This window comes from Dreissena polymorpha, chromosome 3 (assembly GCF_020536995.1).
Source record: "Dreissena polymorpha isolate Duluth1 chromosome 3, UMN_Dpol_1.0, whole genome shotgun sequence".
In the NCBI taxonomy this organism is placed as follows: Eukaryota; Metazoa; Mollusca; class Bivalvia; order Myida; family Dreissenidae; genus Dreissena; species Dreissena polymorpha.
The window spans coordinates 128,061,609-128,079,108 of record NC_068357.1 but is presented as its reverse complement, the minus strand read 5'-3'; the positions used below and the strand labels follow the sequence as shown (position 1 = coordinate 128,079,108).

The 17,500-nt window shown below is 34.7% G+C and overlaps 1 protein-coding gene across 1 annotated transcript in view; it reads left to right on the top strand.

The window, feature by feature from the left end:
* Positions 1–17,500, top strand: part of LOC127872587 (transient receptor potential cation channel subfamily M member 5-like) — a 208,774-nt gene that overhangs the window by 66,289 nt on the left and 124,985 nt on the right. Inside the window, exon 7 of the mRNA XM_052415913.1 lies at positions 14,093–14,243. Coding sequence (XP_052271873.1) covers positions 14,093–14,243 — 151 coding nt within the window. The remainder of the gene's footprint in view (positions 1–14,092; positions 14,244–17,500) is intronic.

The following is a 17,500-nucleotide window of genomic DNA, read 5'->3' as shown; positions in this document are numbered from 1 at the left end:
TTTTCAAGAAGAGATCCTGATTGGAAAAAATATCAATTGATTTTTCTTTTTTGTTTTTGTTTTTGTTTTTTTTGTTAATTCAATATAATACATACAATGTATACATGTATATGATCATACAACATAGTGATTGTACAAAGCAATCAAGTTCAAACATGTTATACAAGATATGCTAATATATCTCTTTTTTTTAAGAGAAAAGAAAAGAAAAGAAAAACAGAATAATAGTTATGAAAAATGATGAGTTGTATAAAGTCGGAAGAAAGCATACTGGATTTGTGTGTTTTGTTGTTGATTCACAATGATCTTATAAGATTGAAAAAAATATACAAAAATAATTTAGAAAGAAATCGGCTTGTTTCGCTATTGAGTAATGCAACAATAAATGGAATTCGAAGGATATATTCAATATGAAATGAAGCACTTTCTGGATCTCGACATATTGACAAGGCAAAACTGGCATACTGATGATACTGGTATTTTTAGTTATCAATTTAAGTCACATTTTGCTTTATAAAATTTGTTCGAGCTTTTTGCGACTTATTGAATGGCTATGATACCCGATATCAACAGCTCATATGGGATTTGCATATCACCAAGCTGTCCTGAAATACAACATTGATTACAAACTCTTTATTCAAATTACTGGTTTGTATGAATTCTTTCTTCTTTCTATTTAAGTAGTTGATATCATAGTCCAAATAATTGGACGTAATTTACCGTTTAGTCCATGTATATCGACCTCATATTTATAGGAGTAGATATTATGTTAAAGGGGCCTTTTCACAGATTTTAACATGTGTTGAAGTTAGTCATTAAATGCTTTGTATTGATGAATGTAAACATTGGATCTCAAAAGCTCCAGTTAAAAATCCAGAATAAAATTCTTTTTTAAAAAAGTAGTCCGCCGCAGATCTTGAACCAGGGACCCCCTTAGTCCTGGAGTAAAAACGCATTAGCCTGCTCGACTTTTCTGCCAAGTATAAATGGTTGACGTATTTTGTACCTAAGCAATCTTTGTAATTTCACACAATTAAACAACAACAACATAACTCTCCAAATTTTTCAATCGTTTCGCGTTGCAACGCTTTATAATTTTTAAATCGTTAAAAGATGCATATAATGGCTATATTAGACCATGGTAAATGTTTAGTAATACTGTTTCCTAAAAATAACATAACTTAAACGAAAATTTGCGAATCCGATAATACTTTTTTCAATTTTTGTCAATTTACCAAAACGTGAAAAGATCCCTTTAAAGTTAAATGAACTGTATCCTAGTAAAAGAGACATTAAGGCGATTGTGGCCAGTTAAGATCAAGTTCAGCCTGCAGTTGCTTGAAAGCTGTTTGCTTAAGAGCGGTTTTCTGACAATGACAAATAGTTTAATTGGATACTGATTAGACTGCCCTTTTCCTGTGACCTGGCTAATTAAATTCAGAAGCCTGGTTATAGTTTAACGTTAATGTTACCAATGTGTCAGACCAGGGCCTGGATTTTGAAATCTAGGACATGCATGGTCAGAAGATGTCATTTAAGATTATACATTTTTTCAAACATATACAAATGCATACAGATATAAATAGTAAAATGCACTAAGTCAGAAGGCATTTGACTTCGGCTGGTGCCTTCGCACACCGGTGTTTCGGTTGCAATAGTTTGATGGACTCACTACTTGGATGTGTAGTTACATTATTTACAGTATATCAAACAGTATTTAGCATGAACCAATGATTTTTTCAAACATAAATAATTATTGATGTAAAATGATGTAAATAATTATTGATGTAAAATGCTTGAAGGAATAATATTTAAGGTTTAAGAAAGCAGTTTCTTTTTGTTTTAAAGGATATCTTTGAAAATTATTTTTTTTTTTGAATTTTTTGGCAACAAAGGGTAACGCATTTTAAAAAAATGTAATTAATTTTCGACAAAAACTGGTACCATGAGTAGCATGAAACACATTTTTTAAACATTTGTAATTGGTGAAAAATGATTGCAAAAATAATATTTAGGGTCTAATAAAGCATTTTTTATTTTATTTTAATAGGTTACTCTGAAAATTTTTATTTTTCATGTTGTTTTTTTTGCAACAAGGGGTTATGAAATTTAAAAAATGTTACTGGATTTAGACCAAAACTGGTACTATGATAATACTATAATGCACTTCGCCAAAACATTTATAATTATATTGTTTATTCTTGAAAATGTATTTCCCCTATTCACTAAAAATAACACTTTTGATCAGAAAATTCATATATAATGATGTTTACTTTTATTTTCAAGAAGCATAATGCCTCTTTTTAGTTGTATTCAGCCACAAGTTCTTGTCAGCCACTTAAGGGTTATATGTTGCCTTTCTTTTACTAAATGCAAAATAATTCTACGCTTTGAGACATTCATAAAATATTTTATGTCTTTACAACACAGACAGGCTAATAAATTTATATATCAAGTACTTCCATACTAACAGGACTATTTTAGGCGGGCAACCTAGCAACCTTTATTTGTTCATATCTTCCTATCAATCTGTTATATGTGTTATGAATCATTTGTTCGGAGAACATTTAATGTTTGTTATAACTTTTAAATAATTTAATGTTCAAAGTGATATTGTTATTGGCCGATCAACCAACATACTGAATAAAAGGTAATATTTTATTAATTATTTGCATTTTATCTTACTTGAGAAATATTTGCCTAAATGTTTTTCAAACTATAGAGAAATCTATATACAATTAATAATTGACGACGTTTATAAAAAAACATTTATGAAATGGAAGTTTAAAGATAAAAATAAATAATGCAAGTTTTTGTTAGATATTCGTAATAATTTCCATTATAATTGAGTGTCTGAGCAATGTGGATGAATGAATATATCGGATAAAACGAACACTTGTCTACACTTGAATTATGATTTATTTTTCAATATTGTATGCACTTAAGTTTAGCCTTTATGCTTTTTTTAGCATTTATAGACAGTGTCCCTCCCCCAAATCAAGGAATTATTACATGTCATTCATTTGTGTAATGGTATACAATAATTTTGTGGTAGAATATTTGAGAAAAACATTAGAAACGAAACTTGTCAGTGATGAAATTTTCCATATGATTATGGAAATTACCGATCGTCGGTTTCTGAAAAACAATACGTCACGGTTTCCAAAAATATGATGGTTGTGCCCAAAGATTTTGGTGTTAATGAACATTACTGGTTTATATGTTAATAATTTCGATTCTCATTTGATTAATAGGTAATTTCAAGGCTGATAAACTTGAAATATGCAAGCTATTCTTTCGTTTTGCATATGTCTGTCGATACATCTGTACAATCGGTAATTTTCGTTACCACTCGTTAAATTGTAGCAGACACAAGTTTAAATAAAAAAAATGTTTTACACTAATATTCTACCTCTTTCTTGCTAAAAACTAATGCATGAATGATTTAAAAGTAATATTGCATCGTTTTCAGCCAGGAACACTGTCTATGACCGCGAAAAAAGACATAACAAACTTTTTGATTTACAATATTTACTTTATAAATAGCTTGCATGCGGCATGGCATTGCATGTTCCGCAAGATAAATATCTCGACTTTATTTATTGGTTGATTTCGGACTGTTTCATCCAATCAGAAAATAGCTTTTAAACGTAGTTTAGACCCAAGTTTAGCGAGATAATTAAGTACCACTTTTTATACACTGCCAAATTGTGACATAACAAGTTGCCTCCCTTGTTGGTTCATTCAACTGTATTATTATGCCCCCCCCTTCGAAGAAGAGAGGGTATATTGTTTTGCACATGTCGGTCCGTATGTCCGTCCACCAGATGGTTTCCGGATGATAACTCAAGAATGCTTATGCCTAGGATCATGAAACTTCATAGGTACATTGATCATGACTCGCAGAAGACCCATATTGATTTTTAGGTCACTAGGTCAAAGAGCAAGGTCACGGTGACCCGAAATAGTAAAATGGTTTCCTTATGATAACTCAAGAACGCTTATGCCTAGGATCATGAAACTTCATGTGTACAATGATCATGACTCGCAGATGACCACTATTGATTTTGAGGTCACTATGTCAAAGGTCAAGGTCACGGTGACCCGAAATAGTAAAACGGTTTCCGGATGATAACTCAAGAACGCTTATGCCTAGGATCATAAAACTTCATAGATACATTGATCATGACTTGCAGATGACCCCTTTTGAGGTCACTAGGTCAAAGGTCAAGGTCACGGTGACCCGAAACAGTAAAATGGTTTCCGGATGATAACTCAAGAACGCTTATGCCTAGGATCATGAAACTTCATAGATACATTGATAATGACTCGCAGATGATCCCTATTGAATTTCAGGTCACTAGGTCAAGGGTCAAGGTCACGGTGACCAAAAATAGTAAATGGTTTCCGGATGATAACTCAACAACGTTTATGCCTAGGATCATGAAACTTCATATGTATATTGATCATGACTGGCTGATAAACCCTATTGATTTTCAGGTCACTAGATAAAAGGGTTAGGTCACGGTGACTAGAATGCTTAGGCCTAGGATCATGAAACTACATAGGTACATTGATCATGACTGGCATATGACCCCTATTGATGTTCAGGTCATTAGGTCAAAGGTCAAGGTCACAGTGAGTCAAAACAGTTTAATGATTTCCGGATGATAACTCAAGAATGCTTACGTCTAGGATCATGAAACTTCATAGGTACATTGATCATGACTGGCAGATGAACCCTATTGATTTTCAGGTCACTAGATAAAAGGGTACGGTCACAGTGACTAGAATGCTTAGGCCTAGGATCATAAAACTACATAGGTACATTGATCACGACTGGCATATGATCCCTATTGATTTTCATGTCATTAGGTCAAAGGTCAAGGTCACAGTGAGTCAAAACAGTTTAATGATTTCCGGATGATAACTCAAGAATGCTTACGTCTAGGATCATGAAACTTCATAGGTTCATTGATCATGACTTGCAGATTACCCCTATTGATGTTTAAGTCACTTGGTCAAAGGTCAAGGTCAAAGTGACTCAAAACAGTAAAATAGTATCCGAATAATAACTCAAAAATGCTTACGCCTAGGACCATTCAACTTCATAGGTACATTGATCATGACTGGTATATAACCCTTATTGATTTTCAGGTCACTTGATCAAAGGTCAAGGTCACAGTGATTCATAACAGTAAAAAGGTTTCCTGATGATAACTCAAGAATAGTAAGGCCTATAACTTCATAGGTAAATTGATCATAACTGGAAGATGATCCCTTTTGATTTTCAGATCACTAGGTGAAAGGTCAAGGTCACAGTGACCAAAAATATATTCACACAATGGCTACCACTACAACTGAGAGCCCATATGGGAGGCATGCATGTTTTACAAACAGCCCTTGTTTGTCTTATGTTGGTTAATGTTCATCTCGGTCAATTCTAGGTTAAGTTTGAAAGTAGGTCATATGTGGTTCAAACTAGGTCAACAAACCACATCACAGAAAAGGTTAGTGAACACTCCAGAGGTCACATTTTTTTTCCAGATCTTCATGAAAATTGGACAGAATGTTATCTTGATGAAATAAAGTTTCAGTTTGAAAGTTGGTAGTTTGTGAAAAACTAGGTCATTAGGTTAAAATATAGAAAACTTCCTTTACCTTTCTACAGGTCACATTATCTTCCTGATTTTCATGAAAATTGCTTACAATGTCCATCTTAATCAAATCAAAAGCTGCATTTGCAAGTTGGTCATGTGCAGGCTAAAGCTAGGTTACAACTTAGTCAAATCATACACAAGTTATTGACACTATCGAAGGAGTTTTGGGTGAGCGATACAGGGCTATCTTGTTTTAGAACAGCCTGTAGTAAGAAAGGGAAGGTATTGTATTTGTTTCAAAAATAACATTTTATTGTTATTGGAAGTAACTGAGCAATTATATGATGTCATAGTTTTGGTTATTTTGCTCACTTGTTATGATTTGACAAGGTGAGCTTTTGTTATCACTCTTTGTCTGTTGTATTTTATCCAAAGTTTATTGTGAACACATAAGATATCATTTTACAATGTTTACATTTGGGTGTCACCTCTTTGCCAGATTCTTATAAAACTAGTCACTTCTATGTCATTTTGGGTTTCATATTCTATCAACAATTAGGGCACTAGGTCAAATATAAGAAAAGGTCTGTTAATACTTTAGTGGTAACATTCTGTCTTTGATCCACTTGTAAATTGGTTAGAACATTATTTTAAATGATTTCAAAGTCAAGCTTGAAAGTAGCATATTCAATATTTAGGTCACAAGGTCTAGTCTCAGTGATTAGCAGGTCACATTCCAAAGTGGGTCATGTGCTTCCAAGCATTTGATATATAACTAAAATCATTAAAATCTATGTTAACACTTACATTTTTTACCTGATCTTCATGGCAGTTGATCAGAATGTTCAAATAAATAAAAGTAGGAACTCGGTAACAAGGCTCAACTAGACCGGATAGACGCAAATAGTTTGTTCATACTCACAATGCATTTTTTCTATATCTTCATGAAAAATTAGTTAACACCACTAGGAAACAATCAGTTTCAGGTGAGCGACATTGTGCTGTTAAAGCTATCTATGTATAGTATAGATTGATACAAAACCTTGTTTATCAATAAAAATAAATGAAAAAAAATGGCTTTCTAAAAGTTGTAGTCTTGGATGATATATATCTCAACTTATAATCTACGACAATCTTTTGAGAAGAAAAACAAAATTTTACTATTATTATACCCCAACATACTGTGATTGGAGGCTAGCACAGGAATTCTCAATTATGTTCCTCGAAAAATAATCGGTAAGCATATTTTTGCTGCTTTATCCAGTTGTCTGGACCATTACTCCCAAAAGAATTGTAAGTTCAAATATGAGATATTTAGGTGAATAAACCTCATTGAAGGGAGTGCAGTGTCCAAGAACGAAAACGATTGCACCACAACCATTAACTATTGACCTGCGGATAAATGACAAACAATAAAAATCACACAATTGCGGTGATGTAGATTAACTTAAATGGATGCTTATTTATTTTATGCTTTCCGGTGATTTATACAGAAATATCAGTGAAATAAATTGGTATTTCACTGTTTTAAACAGTGAAAAATAACAGTGAAAATATCGATATTTTTCGCTTTTTTCTGGGAAAATCGATATTCCTCCGAATCCAACAAATATCCTCTATATATTCATCCTCTTCAAAAGCATCGTCAAACCAGTACTTTCAGTGCTTTGATTTTACTAAGCTATACTTTTATAATTGTTACATGGAAAAATGCATTCCAAGCATAACAGGAGCGAAGAAATACATAATTACGAATATGATAATTGAGAAATATATAAATTTCGAAAAAATAAATTTGAATCCTTCGAGAGTGAATGGAAATTGTTAAATGCTATTGTCTTATAAAGTTAAAATTTAAATTTGATGAATAACGAAGATTTGTAATTTTAAAATAAAATGTGTTGAAACGAAAAATAAAAATAAATGAAAATTAACATATGTATGCCTGAAGTAGAACATACATATGTACGTATAATTCACTGACTGTCGCTTTCTATGAAACTTCTAAGTTAATTACACTATCGTAGCGTTGTGCAGAGTGGCGTTATTTGTTAGAACTGTATAAACTATGCTACAAACATGATTGCCGTGTTACATGTTCACCTCATTGGGAACATTTGAACACGTTTTCCTGTTGCTTATGATGTTTATGTTTTGCTGATATTTAATTGAAAATATCAATGATTTAAAATTTGTCACAAAATCAATACATGGTTAAAAAATAATTTCGTTTTCGATTCTTATTGTAGTAGTATTGACTGAGTCAATATTTCATGTATCAACCGACTGAAATATAAAAGCACATGCCTTGTAACTTCGAACAGTTTTTACGTATGCGTATTTGCACTCCGGTAAGTATTCATTTTAGCATATGTTACAAGTCACATTGATTATCTGAAACGTAATAACATATGCGCATGAATTTTTGCGTTATGTAAGGTATACATGTTTACATTGTTGGTTTAAAACGTAATAACATATATGCGCATTCATATTCGTTTTTTAAGGAATACATATTTGCCTTTTATTGTTGATGTATTACGAAAATATTTCTGTCCGTATGATAAAAGATCTTTTTATTATTTTCTAAACTTCAATTATAATTCTATATATACAATAATGTCCGTTACAACATGCTCTCATATGCTTAACGCGACAATTGATTGATTGATTGATTCATTCATTTATTCATGCATTGATTTATTCATTCATTAATTCATTTATTTATATTTTCATTTATTCATTCATGTATTTATTCATTCATATATTTATTAAGCCATTCATTCATTCATTCATTCTTTGCTTTTGCATATATCGAATCATTTATGTATCTATTGAAAACAAGCATCCATGCGTTTTTTAGTTCGCGTTCCCATCAGGTCTTCTTTTTCTTTAAAATTTGTTTACCACGGCCGGAACATAAACTGTTTATTGATTGTAACGATAAGGATTGGTCGATATTAAAACATTATATATGGTAATATCATGGTCTTATAAAAAAAACGTGTTACTTACGAAGCTGGTAGCAACGCCTGCATTTCCGCAATCGTATACGGAACCAGCAGAAGCAAAAGCATGGCTCTGTGGTAACAAATGAAAACCGGTTTCTGTTAAAGACATATATTCAAACATGCCGTGTTGTGCAGTAAATACAACTAAGCCAGCTCGTCGCACGATCTCAGCAGGCTTATTATTTTAAAAGATGTATTCAAACTTGATTCATTAAGCCTTCGTGGACTGTTTTAAAATAATTATAGTGACTTTATCACAGATTTTCGTACTTTTGGAAACATGTGATTAAGGTTTTTACTTCCAAAAAAGCCCATTATATTTGGAACAGTTACAATCATTAAAGTAGCATGCTAAATGTTGAGATAACAAAGTTTGCATTTGCCGGGGTTCGAAACCGAGACATTATGGAGCAAAAATCTAACTCGGTACCACTGCATCAAGCAGCTTTTATGATATTATAAAAGGCATTTATTAACGCTATATCTGCAATACCACTGCGGGGAATCACGTGGTTTTATTTTGATATGGAACATGGAAAATGGCGACGTCATTGTTTCGGTAAGAGTAACTATTTTGCTTCTGGTACTTAAATTCGAGATGTTCGCTTGAAATGATGTAGCCTATCATATGTGGAATTGAAATCCGCGTGTAATGATATCTTACTTTTATAAATTAACTACCTACTTTTCTCATATACCCTTTGACTATATTTCAAAGTGAATGATTGTAAATGATAGTTTTCACGGAATAAAGGCATTGTGTCATACATTTCGTAAAATAAACATAGTTCATACCATATTATTGCAGGAGAAATTTGTGAAACGTCATTCGGAATATGTACGATATTCTGGACGGATTACCACTTAATATGTAAATAAATAAACGCGTAAATAAAATATGATATGTTTCACGGAATAAAATATGTATGATATGTTTCACGTACAACAATTGTTAAAGAGCCAGGTAAATATTTATTTTCAGACTTGGGTTGTCTTACGGCAAGGCTTTTCGAAGCGCCTCAGGGTTAAGCGATCATGAAAGAAAACATACGGTCGTAGCGCCATACAAATGTTGTGGGCAGATGTTCTATAGCAAAGCTAATTTAACAAGGCACAGGTAAGATGGTATTGTGAATATTAGGCATTTTCAGAAAAGTGAGTGAGAAAAACATATTGTATTTAAGCCCAGATGACTATTGTATTTTATTACTGTTATAGCCGATTATTCCGACACATTGCAACCAAAATTATTTCGAAATCGGTAAATATTAAAGTTACCATTCTTGCAATTGCTGATGATCGCTCTTGAGAAATGTACATACACATGGACAACGCATGGTATGTATGCTCAATTGGTACTAAGCATTTTCAAAAAAGAAAACCAAAAACATCAGGTTTATTCGATTGTGTTTTGTCATTTATGATCCAAAAAACGTTTGACATGTTAAGATGGATCGATTTCATACATGAGTTTCAAAACAATACTCAAACTTCGTTGCACCGTTTTTAGTGGCGGATTTGACAAATTGCGTATCCTCTAGAATGGCCAAAGTTTAAAAACATTCGCATTGGATCAAGTTAAATTTACTATCTTTTGCGTTATGAAACGTCAAGTCACTCTATAAAATATGAAATACCTGACTCGTTGTTTAATGGTTTTTACAGCAATGTTTTGTATTGAACTACAGGAATGTGAGGCATCCAAGTCCAACGTGTAGATCTCTTGTTTTTTCTTGTATGTTTTCTTATGAAAACTGGTCTTTTCTTTCCCGTAGGTGCACAGCACATACCGAAAATAAAGATTTTACCTGCGAGACATGTCGGAGGTCTATCGCAATAATGGCAGACCTAAGAGCGCACATGACACACCATCAAGAAGCGACGTTAAAATGTGACACATGTGGACATCAAATGAATAGGAGAGACCAATATGATTATTACATGGCTATGCGTCTTGGGGCCAAGAATCATCCATGCTAATAAGGAAAGACATACACTCACAAGCCGAATTTGTATAGGCATCAGAAATTTTGCAAACATGATAAAAAGGGAAATACTTATGCAGTTGTAAGTAAAAATACGCCATCAGCTTAAGAAAAAGCTTAAACGAGTAAACGCTAGTTGTTTACTTTGATTTTCAAGTTTTTGATTGTGCAACAAACTTTAACCGAATGTATAGTAGTGATTTATTTCAATTGATCGTAAAGGTGCACTTTGTACACAGCCATATCGCCATGGTTATCCTCATGGAGAGTGATACGCTTTCATGACCTTCTGTGTATTATTTTATTTTATTTTTTGAAGGTGATTATGGTGATTTTGTTGTGATATTCCAACCTGATCTCATGATGAACACTGTGATTTAATTTAATTATATGTGCTATTGCTGATTTGTGAACATATAAACGCAAATATATTGTTATTTTCTATAATTGTTTTGAAATAAATAAATCAAGCATTTTATAAGACATCCAAATTATGGCGGGAGTTTACATTTGAACAGCTTAACAAAGCCCACACCCTTTTGAACTTATGAAGTACATAGCAATGTTACAAAATTCGTTTGTATGCAACAAATTATATAATAACATACCAGCATTAAATTGAAAATCTGTTCAACATTTGGATGAATATTCACCACACACTTCTTTGATATTAAATATCGAAGGGAATTCTTCATTCAGAACAATGCATACATTAATCAATATGCTGAATCGGCGGCTATGTCTCAAACTCTATCGTATGTGATAATAACTTAAACAACGCTTATATAAGACGAAGGAATTACAAACAAAATGTGCATAAAATTGTACCCTGATTTTAAATAGTTTTAATTTGTAGAGCAAACTGCCGTTTCTGAAAATCGTCAGATCAAAATTATTTCTTCTGCCATACTGTCGGTTATTTTCGTTAATTAATGCCGATCTTATCAAATGGCAGGATTTTTTACTCATTTCTTCGCGCTTTTTCCGAACGTACACCGAGAGACCCGAGCTGTAAAGACGTCCGTGAGAAAGACACTGTTCCCATCTTCTTTCTTCCCTGTTTATCTTTTTTTGTACACAGTCAAACACGTGGTTTCTGAAGAAAACAAAACATAAAATTGTCCTTTAAATTATTAATTGCAGAGGACAAAAATAAGACAAAAATTAAGCCTAATACGCATATTAAACAAAATGCTCTTATGTTAGATATACCATTATTAAGATAAAATTTCAGTAAAGTGAAGAGACGGTCGCAGTTAATTTATGTGTTAAATTTTTACGCCATTTTCAACACATGGTCGCTCATACGTATCACGGCGGCCAGTTAACCTAAGCGCACTTTGTCCTGGGCTTTAACGGTACTAAGTGCTGACAATTATACTAGTTACTGAGAAAATATCCGACGTTTTATTTCTCGCCTTTAGACAATACGTGAAACGTATCAGACAATTAACGTGAAACATATCATCATTTTGTATTCCGTGAAACATTTCATTTTTGTTTTGTGATTTATTATGCAGAAACTGCCAAGTTTTCAGACTCTCAGACAATTTGTGTGTAATGAAAAGAAAGCCTGGTTTATATTTAATAAGAAAAGGATTTGAGGAATGTCGATATTAATCATATTTGTGAATAATTCATTTAAATCCGTGAAAACTATCACTTTCATGCATTCGCATGTGGACGAATTCAAAGGGTATGCGAGAAAATTGCTCAGTAATATATGAAATGTAAGGTACCATTACACGCGGAATTCGATTCCGCATATGATAGGCTACATCTTAGCAAGTTAAAATCAAACATTTAGGTACAGTAAGCAAACATAATACTCTTACCGAGACAACGACGCCGCATTTTTCCGTGTTCCATTTCAAAATAAAACCACGAGATTCCCCGCAGTGAATACGATATTTTCCTAATACATACGCTTTATATGTTACCTACACAGATTGGTAATTATCCATATTCGAAAACATTTTTTTTACTCCTTTATTGTCCGGGATATAACTTACCAGTACATAAATATACTGCTTATCCATTTTATGAATTACTGTTCTCTGTATACATGTACGGCATAAAGCGTTGGTGTCAATTCGTATTTACTGACGTCATTATAAAAGCGAGACTACACAGAAAGCAGCGGCTCAGGTGCTTTTTGTAGACTGAAAAGTTGCATCGAGACGCCTCAGTATTTAAGTTGTTAGTAAATTCAAAAACCTTTGCGCTTTCGTGCTGTATAAGCCTTATCTACATTGATTTGTTTAAGTCCAAAAACGAGATTTTTTCGCTCATGCTGACTTTCAACCTTCGCAAACGATTATAGACATTGGAAATTACAAAACGGCCCTGGTTTGGATGCTTATCAGTCGTACGCCGAATTTAGAGCAACTGTTTCGCTCTGTTGCGCACGGAATGCAAACATTTCGGATAGCGTTGACGTCATTGCGACGAAACTGACGTCACCGTGAAAACGAGCTGCAGCGGAATAAGCGCATCATGTGCTTTTAGTAGACTGGAAAGTTTAATCGAGATGCCAGACCTTTTTCAATTAAAAAAACCTATGCGCCTCCGAGCTGTGACAGTATTTTCCAGCTCGTACCGGCCAAAGGTATATCCGGTAACCTTCAACCTTGGCACACAATTAGGGGTAATGTGGACCTACAAAATGGCCCTTGTCTCAACGATTGCAAGTCCTACGACGAAGTTAGTGCAATCTGTTCATACTCTTACTCAGTCGCGAAAAGCAAAATGGGTTAATATACAAATATACACTTTAATTGATTTAAGTAGTCCTTTGCTCATTTTAATTTATTTTTCAAATATAAAAACGACATTTCCTTATTCGATTTGACTGGAGTAAAAATACAAACAAAAGTCCAAATATTTCGATAGCAGGTTTTTGCTGTTATAAATAAATGTAATTTTACTAACTTCCTAATTTATTTTCTGTATTGAGCAATTGAAAGAGATTTATTAATTAAATACTTCTTACGATGGCGAAATAATATTTAACGTTGCCGTGCTGATATTCAATGTATTTAAGATACATGTTTTCGTGATAAGTTTATTGGTATACAGAACTTTGTATTGAAATTTATTACGGCTTTGTAATTTACTTATTTTCGGTTTTGAGCAATTAAAAGACATTTATTAATAACATACTTCTTACTAAATATAAATTGCATCCATCACTTTCATCGATTTTGGACGAATGAAAACAATAATTCAAGCGTAGCGCCATTTAGGTATTCTTTATTAATATGAAATACATATTTACGTAGACGTTGTGGTTAAAACTGTTGATGTTATTACTGCTTTAGTTGTACAATTTATAGCAGTTTGAGTTATAGTAGAAATGATTAATGACTAAAATGAGCATAGCGTTGTTGTAAGTTAATATGTATTTTCACTTTCATTGTTAATTTTTCATTTGCAGTCGTCACCATTGCTATATTTTCACACACAATTGCACAAGTTTTGATAACTTTCGTTTAAGGTGGACGCTGAACCTAGCTTCATTGACCAAAGATTATGTCCAAAGTGACGGTAACACTAACGCATTAACGGATGATCGTTTTGCTGTTGGCAAGTTGGTGCAGATCAGCGAAGATCCTGAGAGCATCCTCGATTCTTATGTGCGCAAACAGGTGAGTTAACAATTGTCAGCAGTCATAATTTATGAAGAAAACTTCTCAATGACGTAAATCATTAAAAATGTATGTCACTAATGTTATTCTTTATACATCATTTACTGGCTTGAACGATGACAAACGCTTGAAAAACTATAAGTTTTCAACCTAACCTACTTTAACCTGCAGGCAAGGACATAACCTATTAATGTTCGATTTAAATGCCGATACAAGTTTGAAGTCGATATACTTTAAAGACAAGTTCCTCTATCACAATTCGCCATTTAGTTGTCCAAATTATTGTTACAATTTTCCTAAAACTGCACGTTTATATGAATCTAATTAGTCATAATTGTGAACGGTTTGAATTTGAATATACTTAATATTTACATTCAGTTTACTATTAACAGATCTGAATATTATAGAATATACAAATCTTCTAATAGATTGCGTCAGTTCTTTTTTCAAATAATGTTAACTATATTAAACACTACATCACTTTTCGCGAAAATAAAAATATATTGATCATAATACTATAGCATACACTTGTATTCTATTTTGTTTGTAAAACATCATCTTATTTTGGAAATATTATGGTTGTATATACATGCCGATAGTTTGGTTGGGGATTTGCTTTTGAGTTCTAGATCTAGGATAAGACGAAGTACAAGTTATGACGTAATGTCGCTATTAAACCTTAAAAGATTGACATAACATCGTACCCTATGGGCTGTTATTAAACTTTTTAAACTCCCCGATAACAGCGTTCTTTTCCGTTTAAAAAATGTAATCGACCTCGATATACAAACAAAATAGTTATTTAATAGTAAAACAACTCCGACAAGGACGGTCTTAAGCCCGCGCTGAAAAAAGGAGGAGGATTGGGCTTAGGGCTAGCTACCCTACCATATCAAATCATATCATATTGCTTCAGAAGCGTCAAACGCCGGACATTTGAGAAGTTCGACATCCAAATGTAGGACGTATGGCGCTTGACGGTGAAAGCCAGGTTAAACTGGAAGCCGTCAGGCCGAAGACCATCATCTCCACAAGGACCACAACCGACATGGGAACATGGAATGTCCAAAACATGCACGAGACCGGAAAGACAACAACAATGGCCGCAGAGATAAGGACGACCACACCATCCTAGGAATCTTTGAATAAAGATGGACTTGCTCTATGTAGATAAGACTTCCTTCCGGTGAGTTTTTGTTGTTTTCTTGGCATAAGCAGGAGGATGCAGCACACACCCAGGGAACAGCCCTGATGCTTTCCAAGTCGGCACAGAGAGCTTCGTTTGAGAGATGCACGGAACACGGATCATGACGGCCTCTTTCCGTACAAAGAAGAAGAGAATCGATGTGGACATCATCCAATGCTAAGCCCCGACGAACGACAATGAAGAGGACGAGAAGGACAACTTGTACTACAGACTGTCAACCATCAGACACGACAGACCAAACAGAAACATCATCATTCTGATGGATGACTTCAAACCCAAGATTGGATGTGACAACCGATGATATGAGGGGATAATGAGGAAGCAGGGACAAAGAGAGATGAACGACAATGGATAGACATGTGCCGACTTGTGAGTCACAAGTAACCTTGTCATCGGAGGAAGTAGTTTCTATCACAGAAAAATACACAAGGCAACGTGGGAGTCATAAGACATATCCACAGAAAACCAGACCGACCACATGTGCATCACGAGAAAGTTTAGGTGCTCACTTCAGGATGTACGTCTAAAGCGAGGTAAAACAGTTGCTTCTGACCATCTTCTCCTTGTCGACCGATTGAAACTGCTGCTGAAAAAGAGATAACAGGGGGATCGAACCAACGCCAGCGTTGCAACACAGCTACGCTGATAGACAACTGGAAGCAAGAAGAGTTCAAGGTCACTCTCTCTAACAAGTTCCAGGTCCTAGAGGAGCTTCTTGAAAAAGAGAACATAAAGCAGAAGTGGCAGAAAGTGAAAGTAGAAGTGACCTCAACATGCCAAGAATTACTGAGCTCCAAGTTAAACACCCACAAGGAGTTGATATCAGCAGAGAAGGCAAATGTCAACAACAGCAGAACACGGGTCGCAAAAGAGAAAGCACATGAAGAGTACACCGAAGAAAATAGGAGTGGCAAGCGATTAAGAGCAGAAAAGCGGAATTACATCAAGACGAATGCACCATAGGCGTAAGAGGCAGCTTATCAGAACAGATCTAAGGACCTGTACTCCATCACCAAGAGATTAGCAGGACAGTTTGCAAAGCAAGAGAGGCAAATAAGAGACACAAATGGTGGAGTGATACCAGACGACGGAGAGGATGGATTGAGCAATTCCAGGAGCTACTCAACATGCCTGCTCCTGCAAACCCAAAGGAGATTTCGCCAGCTCCAAGATATCTGCCAATCAATTGTTGCGCTCCTAAGAAGGTATTGATCAGCAGCGCCAAAGTGCAATTGCAAAAAAAAACGGCAAATCTGCAGGACCTGACCGCGTACCGGCAGAAGCGCTTAAAGCTGACGTTGAGACCAGTGTGGAGCTTATCTACCCGCTCTTAAGCAAGATATGGGAAAAAGAAGAAATTGCAATAGAGTGGAAAGAGGGATACCTCATCCAGCTCCCAATAAAAGCGACCTCAATTCCGTCTCCAACTACGGAGGAATCACGCTATTGTTCATCCCAAAAAAGGTGTTACATAGCATCCCGCTGAACCGAATGAAATACGCAGTAGACCCGCATTTTCATGACCAACAAGCGGGAAAGTAGACATTGTGCGCGGATCAGATTGCAAACCTGCTCAGAATTCTGGAACAATCCCTGAAGTGGAATTCGCACGAGTATATCAATTTCATTGACTATGAAAGGCGTTCGACAGCGTTGATCGGGGATGTCTAATGACACACTACGGAGTGCCAGGAAAGATCACCAACATCATCAGGAAGTATAATGAAGGAATGACCTGCAGAATCTTTCATGGCAGACATCTTAACGATGCCTTCGATGTGAGAACCATAGTGAGGCACGGCTTTTTACTCTCGCCATTCCTGTTCCTGCTTGCCATAGGCTGTGCCATGAAGACGAATCAGAAGCGGAACGCAATAAAGTGGACACTCGGAAACAGTTGGACAATTTCGACTTTGCCGACGAGCTAGCTCTTCTCTCCCATACCCACCAACAGATGCAGGAGAGACAAACATTGAAGCCGTCAACTCAGCTAGACTGGGCCTAATTATTAACAGACAGAAGAGCAAGGTGTCCAAGACCAACGCATCAA